Source organism: Saccopteryx bilineata, chromosome 4 (genome assembly GCF_036850765.1).
Source record: "Saccopteryx bilineata isolate mSacBil1 chromosome 4, mSacBil1_pri_phased_curated, whole genome shotgun sequence".
Lineage (NCBI taxonomy): Eukaryota > Metazoa > Chordata > Mammalia > Chiroptera > Emballonuridae > Saccopteryx > Saccopteryx bilineata.
The window spans coordinates 199,018,530-199,038,329 of record NC_089493.1 but is presented as its reverse complement, the minus strand read 5'-3'; the positions used below and the strand labels follow the sequence as shown (position 1 = coordinate 199,038,329).

The 19,800-nt window shown below is 60.0% G+C and overlaps 1 protein-coding gene across 2 annotated transcripts in view; it reads right to left on the bottom strand.

Moving 5' to 3' along the window:
* Positions 1–19,800, bottom strand: part of C4H7orf50 (chromosome 4 C7orf50 homolog) — a 97,069-nt gene that overhangs the window by 5,245 nt on the left and 72,024 nt on the right. For both annotated transcript variants that reach the window (XM_066273559.1, XM_066273560.1), the window contains one exon: positions 4,792–4,973. In XM_066273559.1, the coding sequence (XP_066129656.1) occupies positions 4,792–4,973 (182 nt within the window). The remainder of the gene's footprint in view (positions 1–4,791; positions 4,974–19,800) is intronic.

Sequence of the window (19,800 nt, the reverse complement as noted above, 5' to 3'; positions counted from 1 at the left end):
AGCCCACACTCAGACGTGTGGAGAGGGCCTGACTGACCCGCTCTGCACCAGAGCTGTTGGGGGCTTGGGGGAAGCATAGCCACATCTGCCCCTCAGCACATGGCTCGTCACGTGTGCTGACCGAGTGCAGACCCGTCTGCCCAGGACCACGGGCACTTCACTGGCAGTTACAGAGCAGGCCCTGGGCCAGAACGAGCCACCACTGTCCCCCCAAGGGACCCAACACCAGGGCCCGAGCCGGAATTATCAGCGTGGCTGTGGGTGACCCCCTTTAACCAGAGTCTCCCACTCGGCCTCCCTGCACAGCTGTCCTCACACGTGGCAGCTCCTGCTTCAGTCCCCACCAGAGGAGGCCCGGGGTGCTGACGTGGCCGCTGCAGCAAGACCTCCCTCTCCTGGCAACGGCAGAAACGATTTTGTTCATCTGTGTCACTGCAGAACGTGTGCCCTCATTGACAGACCAGGCGGGTCCTCCCTGGTGCCTGGGCTGGGCCTGAGGAATGGGCCAGGGCCCTGGGCAGTGGGCAGGTGGCTGCGTCCCTCTGAGGTCAGGACCCAAGTGGACACCCTGGCTCAGTGTCACTGTTCTGAGTCCCTCATTGTGCCTAAAAGTGACCTGGCCCAGAAACACAGGGCCCCTCCATAGCATGCCCTCTGAGGGGCAGGCCTGTGACCCCGGTGCATAAGACAGCTTCATGCTGCGCCCCCCGGTGCCATCTGGCCCAACTGGCAAACTGGCTTCTGCAGGTTGGGGACAGACACACAGAACTGCACCATGAGGAAAGGCGTACTTTAACTCGGTGGTGGTCAGCCTGGTCCCTACCGCCCCCTAGTGGGCGCTCCAGCTTTCATGGTGGACAGTAGCAGAGCAACCAAAGTATAAATAAAAAGATAGATTTAACAAAGATTTATTCTGCCAAACTTAGTAAAAATCCGACATAAAGTACTTGGTAAGTAATTATCATTATAATTACTTTGCTTTATAAATTTTTAAAGTAAAGCGACTTCCCTACTTTATAAATCATCATGACTGTGGAACCAGTGGGCAGTTAGAAAATTTTACTACTAACAGAGATACAAAAGTGGGCGGTAGGTATAAAAAGGTTGACTACCCCTGCTCTAACTGAAGACGTCCTTCCTATAGGGAAATTGTTGGTTTTGAGGAGAAATACCCACCCTCACTCGTGCACACCCGCAGCCCCACGCCCTCAGAGGGGCCGGCACAGCTGGACACGCCAGCAGAACCCACACCCTCAGAGGGGCCAGCACAGCTGGAGACAGCAGCAGAGCCCCACGCCCTCAGAGGAGCCAGCACAGCTAGACACGCCAGCAGAGCCCCACGCCCTCAGACGGGCTGGCACAGCTGGAGACGGCAGCAGAGCCCCACGCCCTCAGAGGGGCCGGCACAGCTGGAGACGGCAGCAGAGCCCCACGCCCTCAGAGGGGCCGGCACAGCTGGAGACGGCAGCAGAGCCCCACGCCCTCAGAGGGGACGGCACAGCTAGGCACACCAGCAGAGCCCCACGCCCTCAGAGGGGCCGGCACAGCTAGACACGCCAGCAGAGCCCCACGCCCTCAGAGGGGCCAGCACAGCTGGAGACGGCAGCAGAGCCCCACGCCCTCAGAGGGGCCAGCACAGCTGGAGACGGCAGCAGAGCCCCACGCCCTCAGAGGGGCCAGCACAGCTGGAGACGGCAGCAGAGCCCCACGCCCTCAGAGGGGCCAGCACAGCTGGAGACGGCAGCAGAGCCCCACGCCCTCAGAGGGGCCGGCACAGCTGGAGACGGCAGCAGAGCCCCACGCCCTCAGAGGGGCCGGCACAGCTGGAGAGGCCAGCAGAGCCCCACGCCCTCAGAGGGGCCGGCACAGCTGGAGACGGCAGCAGAGCCCCACGCCCTCAGAGGGGCCGGCACAGCTGGAGACGGCAGCAGAGCCCCACGCCCTCAGAGGGGCCGGCACAGCTGGAGACGGCAGCAGAGCCCCACGCCCTCAGAGGGGCCGGCACAGCTGGAGACGGCAGCAGAGCCCCACGCCCTCAGAGGGGCCGGCACAGCTGGAGACGGCAGCAGAGCCCCACGCCCTCAGAGGGGCCGGCACAGCTGGAGACGGCAGCAGAGCCCCACGCCCTCAGAGGGGCCGGCACAGCTGGAGACGGCAGCAGAGCCCCACGCCCTCAGAGGGGCCGGCACAGCTGGAGACGGCAGCAGAGCCCCACGCCCTCAGAGGGGCCGGCACAGCTGGAGACGGCAGCAGAGCCCCACGCCCTCAGAGGGGCCGGCACAGCTGGAGACGGCAGCAGAGCAACACGCCCTCAGAGGGGCCGGCACAGCTGGAGACGGCAGCAGAGCCCCACGCCCTCAGAGGGGCCGGCACAGCTGGAGACGGCAGCAGAGCCCCACGCCCTCAGAGGGGCCGGCACAGCTGGAGACGGCAGCAGAGCCCCACGCCCTCAGAGGGGCCGGCACAGCTGGAGACGGCAGCAGAGCCCCACGCCCTCAGAGGGGCCGGCACAGCTGGAGACGGCAGCAGAGCCCCACGCCCTCAGAGGGGCCGGCACAGCTGGAGACGGCAGCAGAGCCCCACGCCCTCAGAGGGGCCGGCACAGCTGGAGACGGCAGCAGAGCCCCACGTCCTCAGAGGGGCCGGCACAGCTGGAGACGGCAGCAGAGCCCCACGCCCTCAGAGGGGCCGGCACAGCTGGAGACGGCAGCAGAGCCCCACGCCCTCAGAGGGGCCGGCACAGCTGGAGAGGCCAGCAGAGCCCCACGCCCTCAGAGGGGCCGGCACAGCTGGAGACGGCAGCAGAGCCCCACGCCCTCAGAGGGGCCGGCACAGCTGGAGACGGCAGCAGAGCCCCACGCCCTCAGAGGGGCCGGCACAGCTGGAGAGGCCAGCAGAGCCCCACGCCCTCAGAGGGGCCGGCACAGCTGGAGACGGCAGCAGAGCCCCACGCCCTCAGAGGGGCCGGCACAGCTGGAGACGGCAGCAGAGCCCCACGCCCTCAGAGGGGCCGGCACAGCTGGAGACGGCAGCAGAGCCCCACGCCCTCTGAGGGGCCGGCACAGCTGGAGAGGCCAGCAGAGCCCCACGCCCTCAGAGGGGCCGGCACAGCTGGAGACGGCAGCAGAGCCCCACGTCCTCAGAGGGGCCGGCACAGCTGGAGACGGCAGCAGAGCCCCACGTCCTCAGAGGGGCCGGCACAGCTGGAGACGGCAGCAGAGCCCCACGCCCTCAGAGGGGCCGGCACAGCTGGAGAGGCCAGCAGAGCCCCACGCCCTCAGAGGGGCCGGCACAGCTGGACATGGCAGCAGAGCCCCACGCCCTCAGAGGGGCCGGCACAGCTGGAGACGGCAGCAGAGCCCCACGCCCTCAGAGGGGCCGGCACAGCTGGAGACGGCAGCAGAGCCCCACGCCCTCAGAGGGGCCGGCACAGCTGGAGACGGCAGCAGAGCCCCACGCCCTCAGAGGGGCCGGCACAGCTAGACATGCCAGCAGAGCCCCACGCCCTCAGAGGGGCCAGCACAGCTGGAGACGGCAGCAGAGCCCCACGCCCTCAGAGGGGCCAGCACAGCTGGAGACGGCAGCAGAGCCCCACACCCTCAGAGGGGCCGGCACAGCTGGAGAGGCCAGCAGAGCCCCACACCCTCAGAGGGGCCGGCACAGCTGGACATGGCAGCAGAGCCGGTGCCCAGAGAGAGCGCAGGCACCCAGGGCAGTGGGCAGGGGCAGGCACGGGCAGAGGCACCGTCAGCCTGAATGTGGGCGCAGCGCGCACCTGGGTGGGGTGGGGCTGTGGCGGTGTGCTGTGGCCGGGACAGGACACCTGCAATGAGGGGGGAGGGGAGCGGAACGGCGTGTGTGCCAGTTCACTCAGCAGGTGGGGCTTCCGCTCACACCTGTGCCCAGCCCTGCAGGGCGCCCAGGGCCCTGGCGCCCAGGAGCGAACAATCCTCTGTCCCCGCCACTCTGCACACCAGCTGCCAGCCGTGTGTGCATACGGAAGGTCCAGAGACGGGAGGTAGATCAGTGGCTGCCTCAGACTTGGGGGGGGTGGGGAGGAGGAAAATGGTCTAAAACTGACCATGATGATGGTATCGTGACTGAACACACTAACAACCACTGAACTGCCCACTCTGAATGGGCAAGATGTGTGCTATGCAAACACCGGAACAATGCTGCCCCCCAAAACCAGTGACGCAGGTGGCCTGGTGGCGTCCCGGGGAAGGTGACCATCTCGACCTCACGTGCAGTGAGTCTGGTCTCGCTCTGCGAGCAGCAGAGCAGGAGGGAGCCAGGAGGCTAGGCTGGAACACCTCCCATGTTGCCCTGCACACAGGAACTAGTGATCTCACAGTGGCCCCAGCTCCAGGCGCCTCTGGGACCCTTGTCCAAAGCCGTCAGCCATGCATGTGACAACCAGGCCAGCCCCTGGGCACACCATGGGGCCCGAGTTCTGGTGAGAAGATGCCAGGCACCCACGCTGGGGCCCAGCCAATGGCTCCTGGGACGCCCTTCCTGTCCCCTTGACAGTAGATTCCTACACGGCTGCAGCGTCCTCTGCGCCCTCCCTGCCTGCCCGCTGTGCTGGGGAGGGTTGGCAGTCCCCGTGCGGTGCTCCACCTCTGTGGGCCTCAGGCCACCTGCGTCCACCCGCAGTGATGCTGGGAAGTGGCGTACAACCAGCTGTCCCAGGAGCGCTGGACTCCTGCAAGGTGCCCACAGCCTGCACCCCTCCCAGGGCACCGGGGACCCGGGGTGCAGCCCAGCCAGCCCCCCGCTGTGGCCTCTTACCCACAGAGGTAGTCGAGGGCCAGCTGGGCGCCCGAGCGCTTGGCCGGCAGGTGTGAGGCCGTGGCCACGCCCGCCTCCCGCAGACGCTTCCGCTCCTCTTTCTTCCGTTCCTTCTTCAGCTTCCTCTCCAGGACTCTCCTCTCCTCTGGGGACAGCTCCGGGTCTGAGGTCTCTCCTCCTCCCTGAAAGTTACAGGCCGGCCTGTCAGGGCTGCAGGAAGCCACCCTGCGCTCCTGGTCCCGCCCTCGCCCCAGGACCCTTAGGTGAGGTCCAGCGTAAGAGGCTGCTCAGACCCCACGCTCCAGGGCACCCAGAGCCCAGCACCTGCGTAGCTGACCCATCCCAGCATGGTCAAACTTGAGTGGCTGCAGAGCCAGCGCCCTGGGCTCCGTGAGAAGCCCCCGCTCAAGGCGTGCAGTCCTGGCTGAAGCACACTCTGGGGGTCCGGAGTTTCTTCAGCCCAGGGTTCCTGAGACCCTTCTGCACATGAGCCCCTTGGACTGAGGACGGCAGGAGTGCCCACCCTTCCCTGGGCTGGGGGGCTGCAGGGCAGGGGGCACACTGGTGGCCTTTGGCTCTCCTCTGGAACAGACAGGGCCGTGGCCCCCTGAAGCCACCTTTCCCCAATCACCTCACCAAGAAAGCGCAACTGCGGCCCCCTCCCCAACTAACCCACCAAACGAGTGCCATGCTTGAGGGCTGGTTTCTGGGGGGTGATGCCATACACTTCATCCTCAGGAAGGCAGAACACCCTTTAGTCCAGGGGTCCCCAAACTTTTTACACAGGGGGCCAGTTCACTGTCCCTCAGACCGTTGGAGGGCCGGACTATAAAAAAAAACTAGGAACAAATCCCTATGCACACTGCACATATCTTATTTTAAAGTAAAAAAACAAAACGGGAACAAATACAATATTTAAAATAAAAACAAGTAAATTTAAATCAAGAAACTGACCAGTATTTCAATGGGAACTATGGGCCTGCTTTTGGCTAATGAGATGGTCAATGTGCTCCTTTCATTGACCACCAATGAAAGAGGTGCCCCTTCCGGAAGTGCAGCGGGGGCCAGATAAATGGCCTCAGGGGGCTGCATGTGGCCCGCGGGCCGTAGTTTGGGGACCCCTGCTTTAGTCTGATTCAGGCAGGGGCCTGCAGAGACCCGCACTAGGCTCCTCCCGTCCTCTCCCCTCCTTCCTCTGCCCCCTTTGACAGTCTTTGTGCTCCCACTTAACACCCGACTCCTTCTGGAGTCTTCTAAACAAACAGAACCCAGCTCTGCCCAGGTCCTCTTTCCCTTCCTCCCTGGACACCAGCTGGACCTCACCAGCAGCAGGGCTGTGCTGGGTGACAGGCTGCACAGGAAACACGACCTCTGGCTCTTACGCCACCGACTGCCAGCCCAGGAGGCGCGTCCAGACGGGGCCTCTGGACTCCCCCGTCTGGACGGAGTGGCCACAGCTCCGTGCGCGTGCGGCGCATGCAGACAGCTTGGCTGCTGGCCAGAGGGCCCAGGGGACGAGGCAGCAGGGGCTCTGAGGGGCATCTGCATTTGAAGCGGGCTGTGCTGAGGTCCAGGGCAGCTGAGGAGTGGTGATAAGCATGCAAGCCTCTGGCTGACCAGCTAGTCAGGCAGCACAGAAACTCTGGTAGTGGACGGGGCAGGCCAGCCCTCCCTGCGGCCGCTGCCTGGGCTCTGCCCACACTGAGTCTGTGGGAGGCAGCAGGTTGGAAGGTCTGGGGGGGGGATTACACTTGCCCCACAGTGGGGCAGCCCCCACCCATGGCTCCAGCTGTCCCGGGACACAGCCCCTGCCACTGGCCCCATGACCCTGCAGGGTACTGGCTGCTGCCAGGGCTGCAGGAGCCGTGTCACATGAGAGAAGGGAGCCCTGGCCTGCTCCCCGAAGGATTCCTTGTGTGCTTTGCAGGCCCTGCGCCAGCCAGCCGATGAGGTGGGCACAGGAAGGAGGTTGCAGGGGGCAGACCAGGGCAGCAGAAAGGACTAGAAAGTGACGCTGCTTGGCTGGGCCTGGGTGGGAAGGATGGGAGGGGCTTAAGGAAGCTGTACGGGGTGGGAAGGGGTGAGCCAAGCTGTTCCAGCCACACTGCTCTGTGCAGCCCTTTGGTTCCTCGACAGGGCCCGTTCTCCAGGGAGCTCTGGGGGCAACAGACCCTCAGAGCAGGGAGGGCAGCACCTCCCACCCACAGCTCTTCCTCCCAGCCTTTGGGACACCCAGTTTGCAACTCGCTCTCTGCACTGGGTGGCCAGACTGCCAGTCACAGGCAGCACACCGGTGGGCTTGGGTCAGCACACTCACCTGCTGGCAACCAGGAGCAGAGAGGGCAGCGTGGCTGAGGGCAGAGGGGAGGTGACCTGGCTGTCGCACACCCAGTGTGGCCATACCAGGTCTGTGCTCTGAGGGCCTGTGACTTTGGCCCTGGTACCTGTGGGAGGCCTGGGCTTGTTCAGGTCAAGTAGCAATGGGACTGAGGGCTGTCCACAGCACCAAGGACACCTGGGTGCCATCTCTCTGCTCTCCTCTTTTGGGGGTGGCTCTAAGTGTAGCCCAGGCAGGGTACCCCAGAAGGACCCTGGCTTCCCCTGGAGAGAGGGACATGAGACGTCACACACATTCACTCAGTGGGGCTGGGGGCTGTCACCCCTCCCCACATTGCGGTCATACACAGCACACGCTCGGTGACACAGGCTGACATTGTTTCTACCATTTTTTCCCCCTCCTCACATTTTTCTTTTTGTTTTTTAAGATTTTATTTATTGATTTTAGTGAGAGGAGGAGGGGAGGAGCAGGAAGTATCCATTCATAGATTCATAGTCGCTTCTCCTATGTGCCTTGACCGGGCAAGCCCGGGGTTTTGAGCCGGTGACCTCAGCGTTCCAGTGGATTACACAGTTTACAGAATGTGCTCAGTGCCCCGGTTGAACTGCCTGCCCAGCTGCTCTGAACCACAGGGCTGGAGGAGAGGCTCTGAGCCCTGTGGTCCTGGGCTGAGGGGACAGCAGCCGCTCCAGTGCAGTTGGCCAGCAATCACCTCTGGCCCAAGCTCAGGCTCCATGAGGGTCAACAGTGGGTCTGTGTGTCCCAGAGAAAGGGCCCATTGTCCTTCCCAGAGCTCCCTGGAGCAAAGATAAAGCGCTCTCCTTTACAGGGAGAGCTGGGGAAGGAGGCCACCAGCCTGGCCCTGGACCCGTGGGCAGAGGAGCTTCCTGCTGAGGACATAGGGGACCAAGCTGCAGTCCCTGGATGTGCCCGCTGTCAGAACCCAGGATGCCGGCACTGCCACCAGCTGCAGAGAGCAGGGACAAACCATGGCACCCTCTGGAGTTTCCCACTTAGAAGCGGTTCCTTGCTGAGATCTGTGTGGAAGCCCACAGCTTGGTGGGTGGGGGGGTGCAGGCAGTCCTGGGGCCAGCATCCAGGGTGCACGGTGGACCTCCCTCTGCCTGTCTACATGCTGGAGCGACGCTGCCTCACGTTTGCTGGGCATATTTTCCAAAATGTGGTATAAAAAAAAAATAAGGCCCTGGCTGGTTGGCTCAGCGGTAGAGCGTTGGCCTGGCGTGCGGGGGACCCCAGCTCGATTCCCGGCCAGGGCACATAGGAAAAGCGCCCATTTGCTTCTCCACCCCCCCTCCTTCCTCTCTGTCTCTCTCTTCCCCTCCCGCAGCCAAGGCTCCATTGGAGCAAAGATGGCCTGGGCGCTGGGGATGGCTCTGTGGCCTCTGCCCCAGGCGCTAGAGTGGCTCTGGTTGCAACATGGCGACGCCCAGGATGGGCAGAGCATCGCCCCTGGTGGGCGTGCCGGGTGGATGCCGGGTGGATCCCAGTCGGGCGCATGCGGGAGTCTGTCTGCCTGTCTCTCCCCAATTCCAGCTTCAGGAAAAAAAAAAGAAAAAAAAAAGAAAAAGAAAAAGAAAAATAACTCCAGCAGGAGAATTCTAGAATTTAGTCCCAATTTAAATAATGACCCAAACCCTTGACTCTGGGCTGTCCCTAAGGTCCACCAAACCAGACCCTCTTGACATTCCGACTGAACCCCACACACGTGTGCAGGCACACGTGTGCACACCCACACCGTGAGCACACCGGCTTTCGCGAGCTCCTCCGTAGCCGGGTGCCTGCCCCGCCAGGACGAGCGCTTTGGCTTTGGCAGGAGTCAGCAAACTCTAGAAGCTCTTGGAAGTCACGCCACTTGCACAATCCGGATGCTGGCAGAGGGGTCAGGGACAGGACGGACAGCCAGAAAGCCTGCACTCACAGGAGTGAGGGCGCGGAGAGGGACTGACCCGGTGTGGGGAGCCCAAGGCCCGTCACCCGAGACCAGACTCTGTCCCACAGAACCCTTTCATCATGGTGGCAGAACCACACTTTACTTAAGGAACATCAAAACAAGTGTCAGGACTCTGGGGTCTGCTCCTCCGTCTAGAAAGTGCCACCAGGAGGTGGTGGCTGCGAGCACGCTGCTTTGACAGAGGGCCTGGGGTTGGAGCCAGCTCCGCAGCCACATCCGGCAACCCTACCCCAGGAGGGCAGGGATTGCGGTGGTATCGGCGGGCCTGTCCCCAGAGCGGTGGCCTGTTACTTGTCAACAACTTGGACCACAGTGGAGGCCCAGGGCTGGGGGGTGGGCTGCTGCAGGGGTGCCGAGCACTCCACCCACCTTCTCCCCAAACCAAGGCAAAAACCCCAGCAACTCCACTACCCATGACATTATTGGGTCAGACAAGAGCAGTGAAAGTAACTGACAAAAACGTGCCGTGCACATGTGGCACTCACGCGAGGGCTGGGGTAAGGAGGAAAGGGATGCGGGCTGGGGGGCAGCCAGTGGACGCCTGCGCTGTGGGAGAGGCACAGCTCCTGGCTCAGCCTTGTTTACAGATGTGGACAGTCCCAAAGGGCAGCCACTGGCCTGAGCTGGACAGAGCCCCGCCCCCAGAGCTTTGCCAGAGGCTCCTCGGGCAGAGGGGTTCCTAACCACAACCATCTGTCCATCCGCCGTGCCTCTGGGTCCTCTGCGGACCCTGGAGTCCTGAGGGTCCTGGAGCCGGCCCTTGTGGAGCCCAGAGCTCAGGGACAGACGGACACTGGAGCCTGGTCCCAGAACCACACCTCCCAGCTCAAAAGCCCCCCTTTCTTCTTGAAGCCAGAGGTTCTGCAGGTTGTAAGCCTGCATCTCCACCTGTGCATCAGAGAATAAACTTTGACCAGACTTACTTTCCAAGTATTAAAATTCAAAAGGGTAACTCACGGCACCAAATTACTTTTTTCCTTTTCTAAAAGTAATGAACAAAAAGAACATTTCCCACAATTTTTATTTAACTAATATATTTATTTTTCCTGAGACAGACAGACATGAAGGGAGTGAGCTGAGAAGCATCAATTCTTCATGATAGCTCCTTAGTTGTTCATTGATTGCTTTCTCATATGTGGGGGGGGGGGCGCTACAGCCATGTGAGTGACCCCTTGCTCAAGCCAGTGACCTTGGGCCTCAAGCCAGCAACCTAAGGGGTTTCAAACCTGGGTCCTCTGCATCCCAGGCTGACGCTCTATCCATTGTGCCACCACTTGGTCAGCCTCCCAAAATTTAAAGAATATATATATATATTTTTTATTTAGAAATATCCAGATGCACCCCATGTTCCCTGCACCCAGCTTCCCTCGTGCTAATACCTGCAGAACCAGAGCCAAGACTCCACCAGCATAACCCCCTTTTTAAAGGCCAGAATTGCATACACAGTAAATAGTACATCTATTATAGTGAATGATACAAAATCTGCAGATACAAACTGTTACATTCTTGAAAGGCTAATTCCCCCTAACTTCCTCACTCAGCCAAAACATATGGCTAAAGGAAACTGAGTGATACTGAGTAGCCTTCTTTCTGCTATAGGTTGAAACAATGGCACACTCTCCCCTCTTCATTTGTCAGTATCTTGACTAAAAGAAATGTTATTTCAGAGAACCTGCACTTGGACAATTCAGGATGCTTCGATGAACCATATATAAGCTGCTGTGGAAACACAGCCAGGCCCCCACAAGTTGGACAACTCCATGGGACAAGCATGTCGCCCTTCAGGGGCCCCAGGCTGGTGCTGTCACTGAGGCAGACGCAGGCTCTGGCCCCGAGGAGCTCACGGCCAGACCCAAGTGAGCTCCTGGAGGACAGGGAGAGCGGCTGCCCCGTCCATGGCTGTGCGGGCGGCGGCCTGCCTGGCAGAGCTCAGCTTCTCCGAGACTCCTGTGCAGTGTGGTGGGCCCGTGGGCCCTTGTCTCAGCTCCTGCGGGTACTGGGCACACTGGCCCTTATCAGAAGCTGCTTTAGGACAAAGGCCACGTGTGGGGCCAGATTCACCCCCAGGGTGTCACAGCACAGCTGTGCTCAGTAGGTGACCTGAAACAGCCCATCAGCTGGAAGCCTAGCTCATTACAGATGGGGTGGCCCCAGGACCCCCTTTTGGCAGCCAGGCTGGATTTCAGAAAGAATACCAAAATCTTAACTTTATTCTCATCTTTTAACCCAACCATTAAACAGGGTTGCCAATATGCACCGGGAACGCCAGAAGGCACATGGATGAACAGCTCTGGTACCAAAGTTGGATGGGAGAGGACCAGCACTACACAACCTTGTCAATGTCCCAGAGCTTCAGCCGGGAACACTCGTCTGGGCCCCTGGCTCTGCCAAGGCTGTGATCAACCTCTCTGCTCACTGGGTGGGCTTGGCCCTGCTCCCACCCCCCACCTGCAAGAGAAGGGCTAGACTGGACCTGCTCTGCCCTCTGCCAAGGAAGGCAGGGTCTGCACAGGGCTGGGTGGGCTCAGTGCACCCAGCACACCCGTCAGCCTGGCCACAGCAGGTGCCTCCAGCCACGGGGAATGTCCCTGGGCAGGAGGCAAACCTGGTCTGACTGAGAAGGGACTGCTTCTCACAAAGATCCAACTGGGTTTATGGAAACAAAAAGGTTTCCGGTATAGCAAGGTGTGATTTTTCATTAGTGCACATTTCACCACCTCAAAGTCACAGCATGCCGGTCCTGTCCTAAGAGGGCTCACTCCCCAGTGGAGGCAGACAGACATATGGACAGATGGAAAAGGACCAGAGATGGGCTAGGGATCTCCTCAGAGCTCTAAGCTGATGAGGGCAGCAGGGGAAAGCTCCCACGTCCCTGACAGGGCAGGCGGCAGGAGTGCCCACAGAGACCTGTGGCTGGCCGGGAGAGCCAAATGGCAGGTGTCAGCGACAATGCAAAGCACAGCACCTCCCTTTTAAGCCCTGTAAGCCCAGGAGCACCAGTCAGCAGACAGATCTCTCTCTGCCACAGCTCAGACCCCACCTGTAGAAATTGCAACACGCTGCCCCTCCCACAGGTGGCTGTGGTGGGCCTGCCCAGGAGGGACAGCTCAGCATCATCACTAAAGGGCATACGGCCCCAGAACAGTTTTGGAGAATCGCCCGAAGCCAGCGGGCCAGGGCACAGCGTGGGCCTGGAGGCTCAACACGTGAACACACTGAGCTGTGACTGAGGCTCTGCCTGAGCTGGTGACCGGGACGGTGGTGACCGGGCGGCGACTCTGACAGTGGAGACCGTGGTCAGGGGAAGAACGAGGAGCAGTGGCTGTGGATGGCTCACAGCCGCGCTCAGATGGGAGCCGTGCTGCCTGCAGGCAGGGAGTATGGGTGCTGCGGAGAGGCCTCTGCTGAGGTCCTGGGTGAGACCACAGAACACATCTCAGCAGAAAAAGATGCTAAGAGGGCCTCGTGGTCTACTCAGCACCTGGTAGCGGTTCCACTTCTAGGGAGACTCCTGCTTTTCCTGAGCCCCAGGTCTCGCTACAAGAGATTCATGCAAGAATGACTTTCCTTTGCCAATTTTTAGCAGAAACCCACTCCTTCATGTCCAGTCTTTAGGCCTTGAGAGCGTGAGGGGTCCCTGGAGGAGTCCCCTTCTGCAGCCCAGGCACAGGAGGCAACACCTCAGGACACTGCCCTGGGCCTGGCAGCCCCTCACAGCTGCAGAGACTGTGCGGCCACCCTGAGGGAAACAGCGAAATGCTCAGCAGCAACAGGGACCCAAGCTGAGTCTCCTGGCTCCAAGTTTGGTCTTCCTGGACTCCCAGGTCTCCAGGGCTGCCTGCCCCACGTGCCCACTGTCCCCTGGGATCTTAGCTGGGACTCTGGGCTGACCTCACCTACGTCAGGGGCAAGCAAACAGGCCCCTGGAGGTCCCCTTTGCACGAGTTTTATTCACGCACACGCAGGTCTGCCCAGTGGCCGTCCTTTGATTTTACACATACGGGCATTCCTTTCACTACGAGGAGGCCCAGGCAGGCCCGGAGCCATCTGAACTCCGCAGGGTCCACAGTCGAAGTGGAATGTGACAGTTAGGGCTCCATACGGGAGGACAAAGGTCACAGGCACATCCTGCTTCCCTGTACTGAAGGCTGCTGTGCTCTGCAGGCCCAGCCCGGCCCACCTCCTCCCTTTCCTCTGTGGAGACACGTGACTGACTAGGATCCCATGGCTGCACTTGTTCTTCATCTGGACATGCAGTTCTGGCAGGCCGATGGCCGGACAGCATGGGCAGAGCTGGCCAGCACGAAGCACAAGAGCTGTAAACAAGTCTAGAAATCACAGCTAACAGACATAAAATGCACTTCTCAACTTTCAAAAACTAGCGGAGTCAATGCTAACTGTGCCATTTTAACAACAATCTGATTATTTTTTTCTTTTTAGTGAGCGAACGAGACAGAGAGGAGGACAGATAGGGACAGACAGAAAGGGAGAGAGATGAGAAGCATCAATTCTTAGCTGCAACACCTTAGTTCTTCATCGATCGCTTTCTCATCTGTGACTTGACCGAGGGCTCCAGCTGAGCCAGCGACCCTTGGCTCAGTCCTGCGATCATGGGGTTGTGTCTATGATCCTACGCTCAAGCCAGCGACCCCGAGCCCAGGCCAGATCAGCCCGTGCTCAAGTTGGAGCTTTTGGGGTTTCAAACCTGGGCCCTCTGCACACCAGGATGATACTCTATCCTCTGTGCCATCGCCTGGTCAGGCGACAGTCTGATTCTAAATTTTGGCAAAACATAACCTCAAAGCGAAATGACATCTATCTCCCTACCTCTCAAAGGTGGACCTGTGGCTATAGGAGCAGGTGCAGGAAGAAAGCTGACAGCAGCTGCTCCCCCCCCCCCCGCACAAAAAAATACAAATTTGTATAAGATTGTCAAATATATTTTCATCCTGTTTCTACCCAGCAGTCCCTGGACTGTGCTCCTCCTCAATGGTTTCTGCGTCCTGTGCTGTTAGGAGAGAAAAATGCAACGACCAAGTGCAAAGCAAACACACAAAACAAGTTCTCATCTCAGGCCCCGCCCTCCCCCACCCTAACTCCAGGCTGGAAGGGGTGCTGTGCTGCCGCCTTCCCCGCGTTCAGGGCCTGCGGAAGCTCTGGGCTACGGGGAAACAATCAAACAAAACACGCCACCGGCTCTATAAGATAAAGAAACAGCAAAATCAAATGTTTCATTAAGTTTCTATAAAGTGTAGCATTATGTCAACCTCACTCGTTGAATGTAATTTTCAAAATGGTTTCATTACATGTGCAAAAACTCTTTATGCGCCTTAGGTTTTTTTCTTACTGTGCAAGAATTCCTTGCAACGTTAAGTGTACACAGTAACTTTTTAAAAAACCGATCACGTTGTTAAGTAACAAGTGACTCACAGCCAAATAATTTCACAAGCAAAATGGTCAATACCCTGGTGGGATTTTGTTCCAAAACACAGAGGTTTAATGTGCCAAAGGTGAGACGCGAGGGCTCCAAATCGGGGCCCCGGACACCGGTCACGACGACCACGGCTCTTCCCGGGAGGGACGGCATGGCCGGGCGACCTGGGCGGGGCAGACGTGACCGCTGGTCACTGGCCCGCTGCTTTCCTCCCCAGCAGCCCGCGGGGCAGGCACCCCTCCCGTCTGCACAAGGGGACCGGAGACCCCGCGGGGGCGGGCGCCACGCCCTCCCGGTGACGCCGCGGGTCCGGCGCGGTCTGGGCATCACCTGCGACGTCCACCCGGGCCAGGACCCCTGCTGCCCCCGGGAGAGCCTCCCCCGCCCCCGCGCGCAGGTGCAGGACGGACCCCCGCCGCCGCCCGCCCGCGCTCGGCGCACTGACCTCCGCGTCCCGGGCCTTCACGTCTGCCCAGTCCCACCCCCGCCCTCACCGCCCGCGCCGCCCGCGCACAGCGCATGTCAGGCCAGCCCGGCGCGGCTGGAACCAGATACAACCGGCTGGAAGGTGACGCCAGTGCGCCCGCGCTCGGCCTGTGGGCGGGGCCCCCCACGGGCGCTCTCGGAGTAGGGCCGGGAGGCGGGCGTGGCTTACGGTGTGGGCGTGGTCCGCGCGGTGGGCGGGACCAGAGCGGTGGGCGGAGTCAGTCGCTGCCTGCGGGCACGGACTCCTACACCCAACCCGGCAGCGTGGGGAGGCGCGGCGGAGGGGGTGATGGGCGCGGGCTGACACCCACCCTGCCGGGTTCCCTACTTAACAAAGGGGTTCAGAGGGCAGAATCCCGTTGTGCCTGCGACCCTCACAACTCCTCATCACTTCAGGTCCCGGGTCATCCACAGCTTCAGGGACATGTCTGCTTCACCCACTGAACAGCCAGCCTCACAATCCAATACCATGGTCACCGCTGCACTCCGCAGAGCAGCGACACAACCTCCCAGAGTTCTGATTAATGTCCAGCCCCCCATACTGTGAGCTCCACAAGGGCAGGAAGCTGCTCACCACTGTACTGCCGTTGCCCACAAAAAAGCAGGCGCTCAATCAATAAAGGCTTACGGAACCAACGAATGAGTCATGAGGTTTCCTCACCATGTGAGCACCTTAAGCCTCTTCTACAGCTTGTGTTCCCTCCCCTAAGGCAAGGCTGCACGTCAATTATTGTGATCCAAGGAAAAACCACACTCCAGCAGCCAGGAACCTGCCAAACCCACCCGAGGTCTAGAGTAGGCTCTGGAGGCCAAGCGGGTTCCAGGAATGGCCGGGCCTGTGTCATCCACCCTTTCTCTGGCAAAGGTCAGACGCCAGCAGCCGCAGGACACCCTGTTCTCAGGCTGCTGAAGCAAGCTCTAGAAGCCCTTTCTGCCTTTGTCCGCTGTGCATGCTAGTGGGTGTGGGCTTCCCGCTTTGGGTGTGGGTATGTATGTATCCAGGCTTCCCAACCTGATAAGGATCTCCAAGGTCCAGAGCCAAGCGGGTGTCTCTTTGTGCTTTTCCTCTCGGCTATTTCCCGCTGCCCACAGAGAGCCACACACAGAGGCTTGCTCAATCCTGGAGGCGGAGGCGGGGGCAAGCCAGGGACTGCCAAGGCCTTGACCAGAGCTAGATGGATGCAAGGAAGACCGAGGGCAGGGTGGGCGCCTGCCCACTGCAACAGTCTCCCTGCCAGGCGAGCTCACTGGTGCCTTGTTTAATCCCTGTGACGCTGGCATTGGCGGCTCCACTTTACAGATAAGACTGAGATTCAGAAATGTTTTTAAAAGTTCCCAAGAATGCAGGTTTCATGGGATGGACTCAGTTCTGGGTCTTCAGAGTGCCAGAGGATGCGTGTGCTGACGTCCTAGTGCCTTTCCACTGCCAAGTCCTCTGACCCAGGGGCCCGGCCAGCTCATTTGCTTTCTAAACCTCACTGCTGTATCTGTGGCTCCATGGGATGCCTTGGGGGATGAAGGAGATAGCTGGCTTGGCAGCCAGGTGGACAGGCACAGAGGTGCTGGCGGACACTACATGCAGGGAAGTACAGCTCAGAGAGGGCTTTTACTCACGCTCCCAGCCACCCCGTCACCCACTTTACAGAGAAGAAAACCGAGGCTCAGAGAGAGTGTGATATGAAGCGCACCAGGTCTGCCTACTTCTGATCCAGCGTTCCCTCCTGGGCCCCTTTGATCTGGGACCAGTCAGCAGGATGTGCTCTATCCCTCCCTACGCCACAGACCAAGGCACTGGGCTGCTCGCTGCACCCCTGGGGTTTCCAGCACGGGAGCCCCAAGAGGAATGGTACCTTATACAACCCCAAGAGCTTTGGGGACAAGGTCTAGCTGGTGGAATGGGAGGGCATGACCAAGAAGCCTGCCTACTGCATGAACCTGGGGGCAGAGGCTGGGTGCGGGCATGACCAAGAAGCCTGCCTACTGCATGAACCTGGAGGCAGAGGCTGGGTGCACCCCAAGGGAACTGAGAGACCTACCTACTGCATGAACCTGGAGGCAGAGGCTAGGTGCGGGCATGACCAAGAAGCCTGCCTACTGCATGAACCTGGGGGCAGAGGCTGGGTGCGGGCATGACCAAGAAGCCTGCCTACTGCATGAACCTGGAGGCAGAGGCTAGGTGCACCCCAAGGGAACTGAGAGACCTACCTACTGCATGAACCTGGGGGCAGAGGCTGGGTGCGGGCATGACCAAGAAGCCTACCTACTGCATGAACCTGGAGGCAGAGGCTAGGTGCGGGCATGACCAAGAAGCCTGCCTACTGCATGAACCTGGGGGCAGAGGCTGGGTGCGGGCATGACCAAGAAGCCTGCCTACTGCATGAACCTGGAGGCAGAGGCTAGGTGCACCCCAAGGGAACTGAGAGACCTACCTACTGCATGAACCTGGGGGCAGAGGCTGGGTGCGGGCATGACCAAGAAGCCTACCTACTGCATGAACCTGGGGGCAGAGACTAGGTGCACCCCAAGGGAACTGAGAGACCCTAGAACCCCCACACCCCAAATTCACTCAGCAGCTCCTAGCCAGGAAGAGTGGGTACATGACAGGGACCCACATGCACTGCACAAATATTTGTTAAGCATCTTCTCTTCACTAGGTTGTCTGAGTGCTAGTATACTGCGGGGAACAGAACGAACGTTGCTGGTGCGGACTGACATGCGGCCCCCCAGCCCCCACTGTGACAGTGTCAGGAGGTGGGCTACAGGGTGATTAGGTGGCAGGGTGGGGCCCTCATGAATGGCATTAGTGCCTTATAACAAGAGGCCCCTCTGGCATGGAAGGACACAGTGATAAGACGGCCCTCAGCAGACATGGGATCTGTGGGCACCTTGGTGCTGGACACCAGCCTCCACAACCAAGAGGAATAAATGTCTGTGGCTTATAAGCCACCCAGGCAGTGGTGTTCTGTCACAGCGGCCTGAACAGACTCGGGCAGTGAGATTACCCTGGAAGGCTATAACAGTGAGCAAAGTAATGAGGTATGTTAGACAGAGTAGGTTTATTTATGTTTTATAACTTAAAATGGTTGTGGGAGGATGGAGGTCAAAGAAAAGGGCGCCAGGAAGGTGCCACCTGAGTCAAGACCTGGAGGTAAGGGCACAACCTGGCTCTCTGGGAGAGCGGCGATCTAGGCAGAGGGAGTCACTACCACCCAAGTCCTGGGGAGGGGTGCAGAAGCCCCTGTGAGGCAGGAGAAGTCAGGGTGGCAGCGGACATGCACGTGGGGTGTTGAGCAAACCTGGCAGGCTGGCATTCTAGAAGCACAGAATTGCTACCAAACCTCCTCCCAGGGGCAGTAGGAATTAGCTTTCAACATCTGGCACCTGGCACCCAAGGTCCTGTGGAGCCTTCTGAGTCACCGTTGAAAGACTCAGTGTGTCCTCCATACACATGCTGAACCCCTTTCCCGGCATGCTGCCTCCCGGGGAACAGTCCCTGTGGAAACGGCAGGAGCACCACCTGGACACAGACACCTGGTTGCAGCCCACACGACTCCTCCAACACCACTCCCCGCCCCTCAGCCTGCTGCCAGAAACAGCCCTGCTCAGAAGCAAAGCACCTCCTGGGCCCAGGTGAGCGGGGTCTGCTGTTGGCCACAGGCAGGAGGGAGCAAAGCCAGACAGTGCTCAAGGCCTCCACAAGGCCACCTGTCCGGAGCCGAGGCTGTCTCCTCTCTCGGTCAGCTGGACCCCTTCCTCTCACTGGCATGGCAGGGCCTCACTGTCCCTGGCCTTGGGGAGGGCCTCAGGAAGGGCCAGCTCCCAGTGTCTGACTCCAGGGCCTCATGGCCCCAGTGGTCTTACTGGAATTCTAGGAAACACCTAAGGAAGAATCATCACCAACTCTACAGTCTCTTCTAGAAAATGGAAGCGGAGGGATCCCTTCCCAATGCATCCTGTGAGGACAAAACCAGCATAAACCCAAATCCCTCATGAATATACTATAAATGCAAAATCCCTATTCAGCAACATATAAAAGGAACGATACACCGTGACCTGTTCTGGGTCCTGCTGGGGAGTGGCACATGCAAACCGGGAGGGGAGAAGCTGGTCAGCGGTGGGGGAGGGCTGCTGGGCATACAGCCCCCTGTGAGCAGAAAGCCTCCTGTCCCTACGTCCCAGCTGCCACCGGTGACTGCAGGAAGGAGCCAACTCCCCAGACCCACGCAGCGCCACCACAGGCCGTGCCAGGGGTGCTGGCATGCGGAGCGACACCTCGGGCTGGAAAGGGTGCTGGGAGGGAGAGGCCTTGAGGAACGAGGCCTCTGAGCACCACTGAAGCCATGGCTTCGGGTTCACTGGGCTCCAAAGCCCTGCGTGCTCCCACTCACACTCCCCAGGCCGACTCCTGGTGTCCGTACTGCCCCCACCCCGGCCCCTGTGGAACCAGAGCCCCTGCTCGCCTGCCTGTCTGCCCTGGCCTGGGACTCCTGGAGGCTGGGCCCGCGTCACAGCAAACACTCAAAACACAGCCGCTGGTCTCTAATACTCTCAGCTCACCCACACCACAGAAGGCGCGGCTCCTCCAGGACCAAGAAGGGGAGACACTCTGCAGATAGATACCTGGTGCTGCTGGCCACAAAACCAAAGGCAGGTCTCATGGCCACCAGCTACAAAAATGTCACTAGGTCACTATTAGGCCAGAATGCTCGGTACACAGTCCCATAGCCATCATGGGTCCTTGCCCAGTTACTAACAGGACAGAGAGGTGCTGGCAGAAGC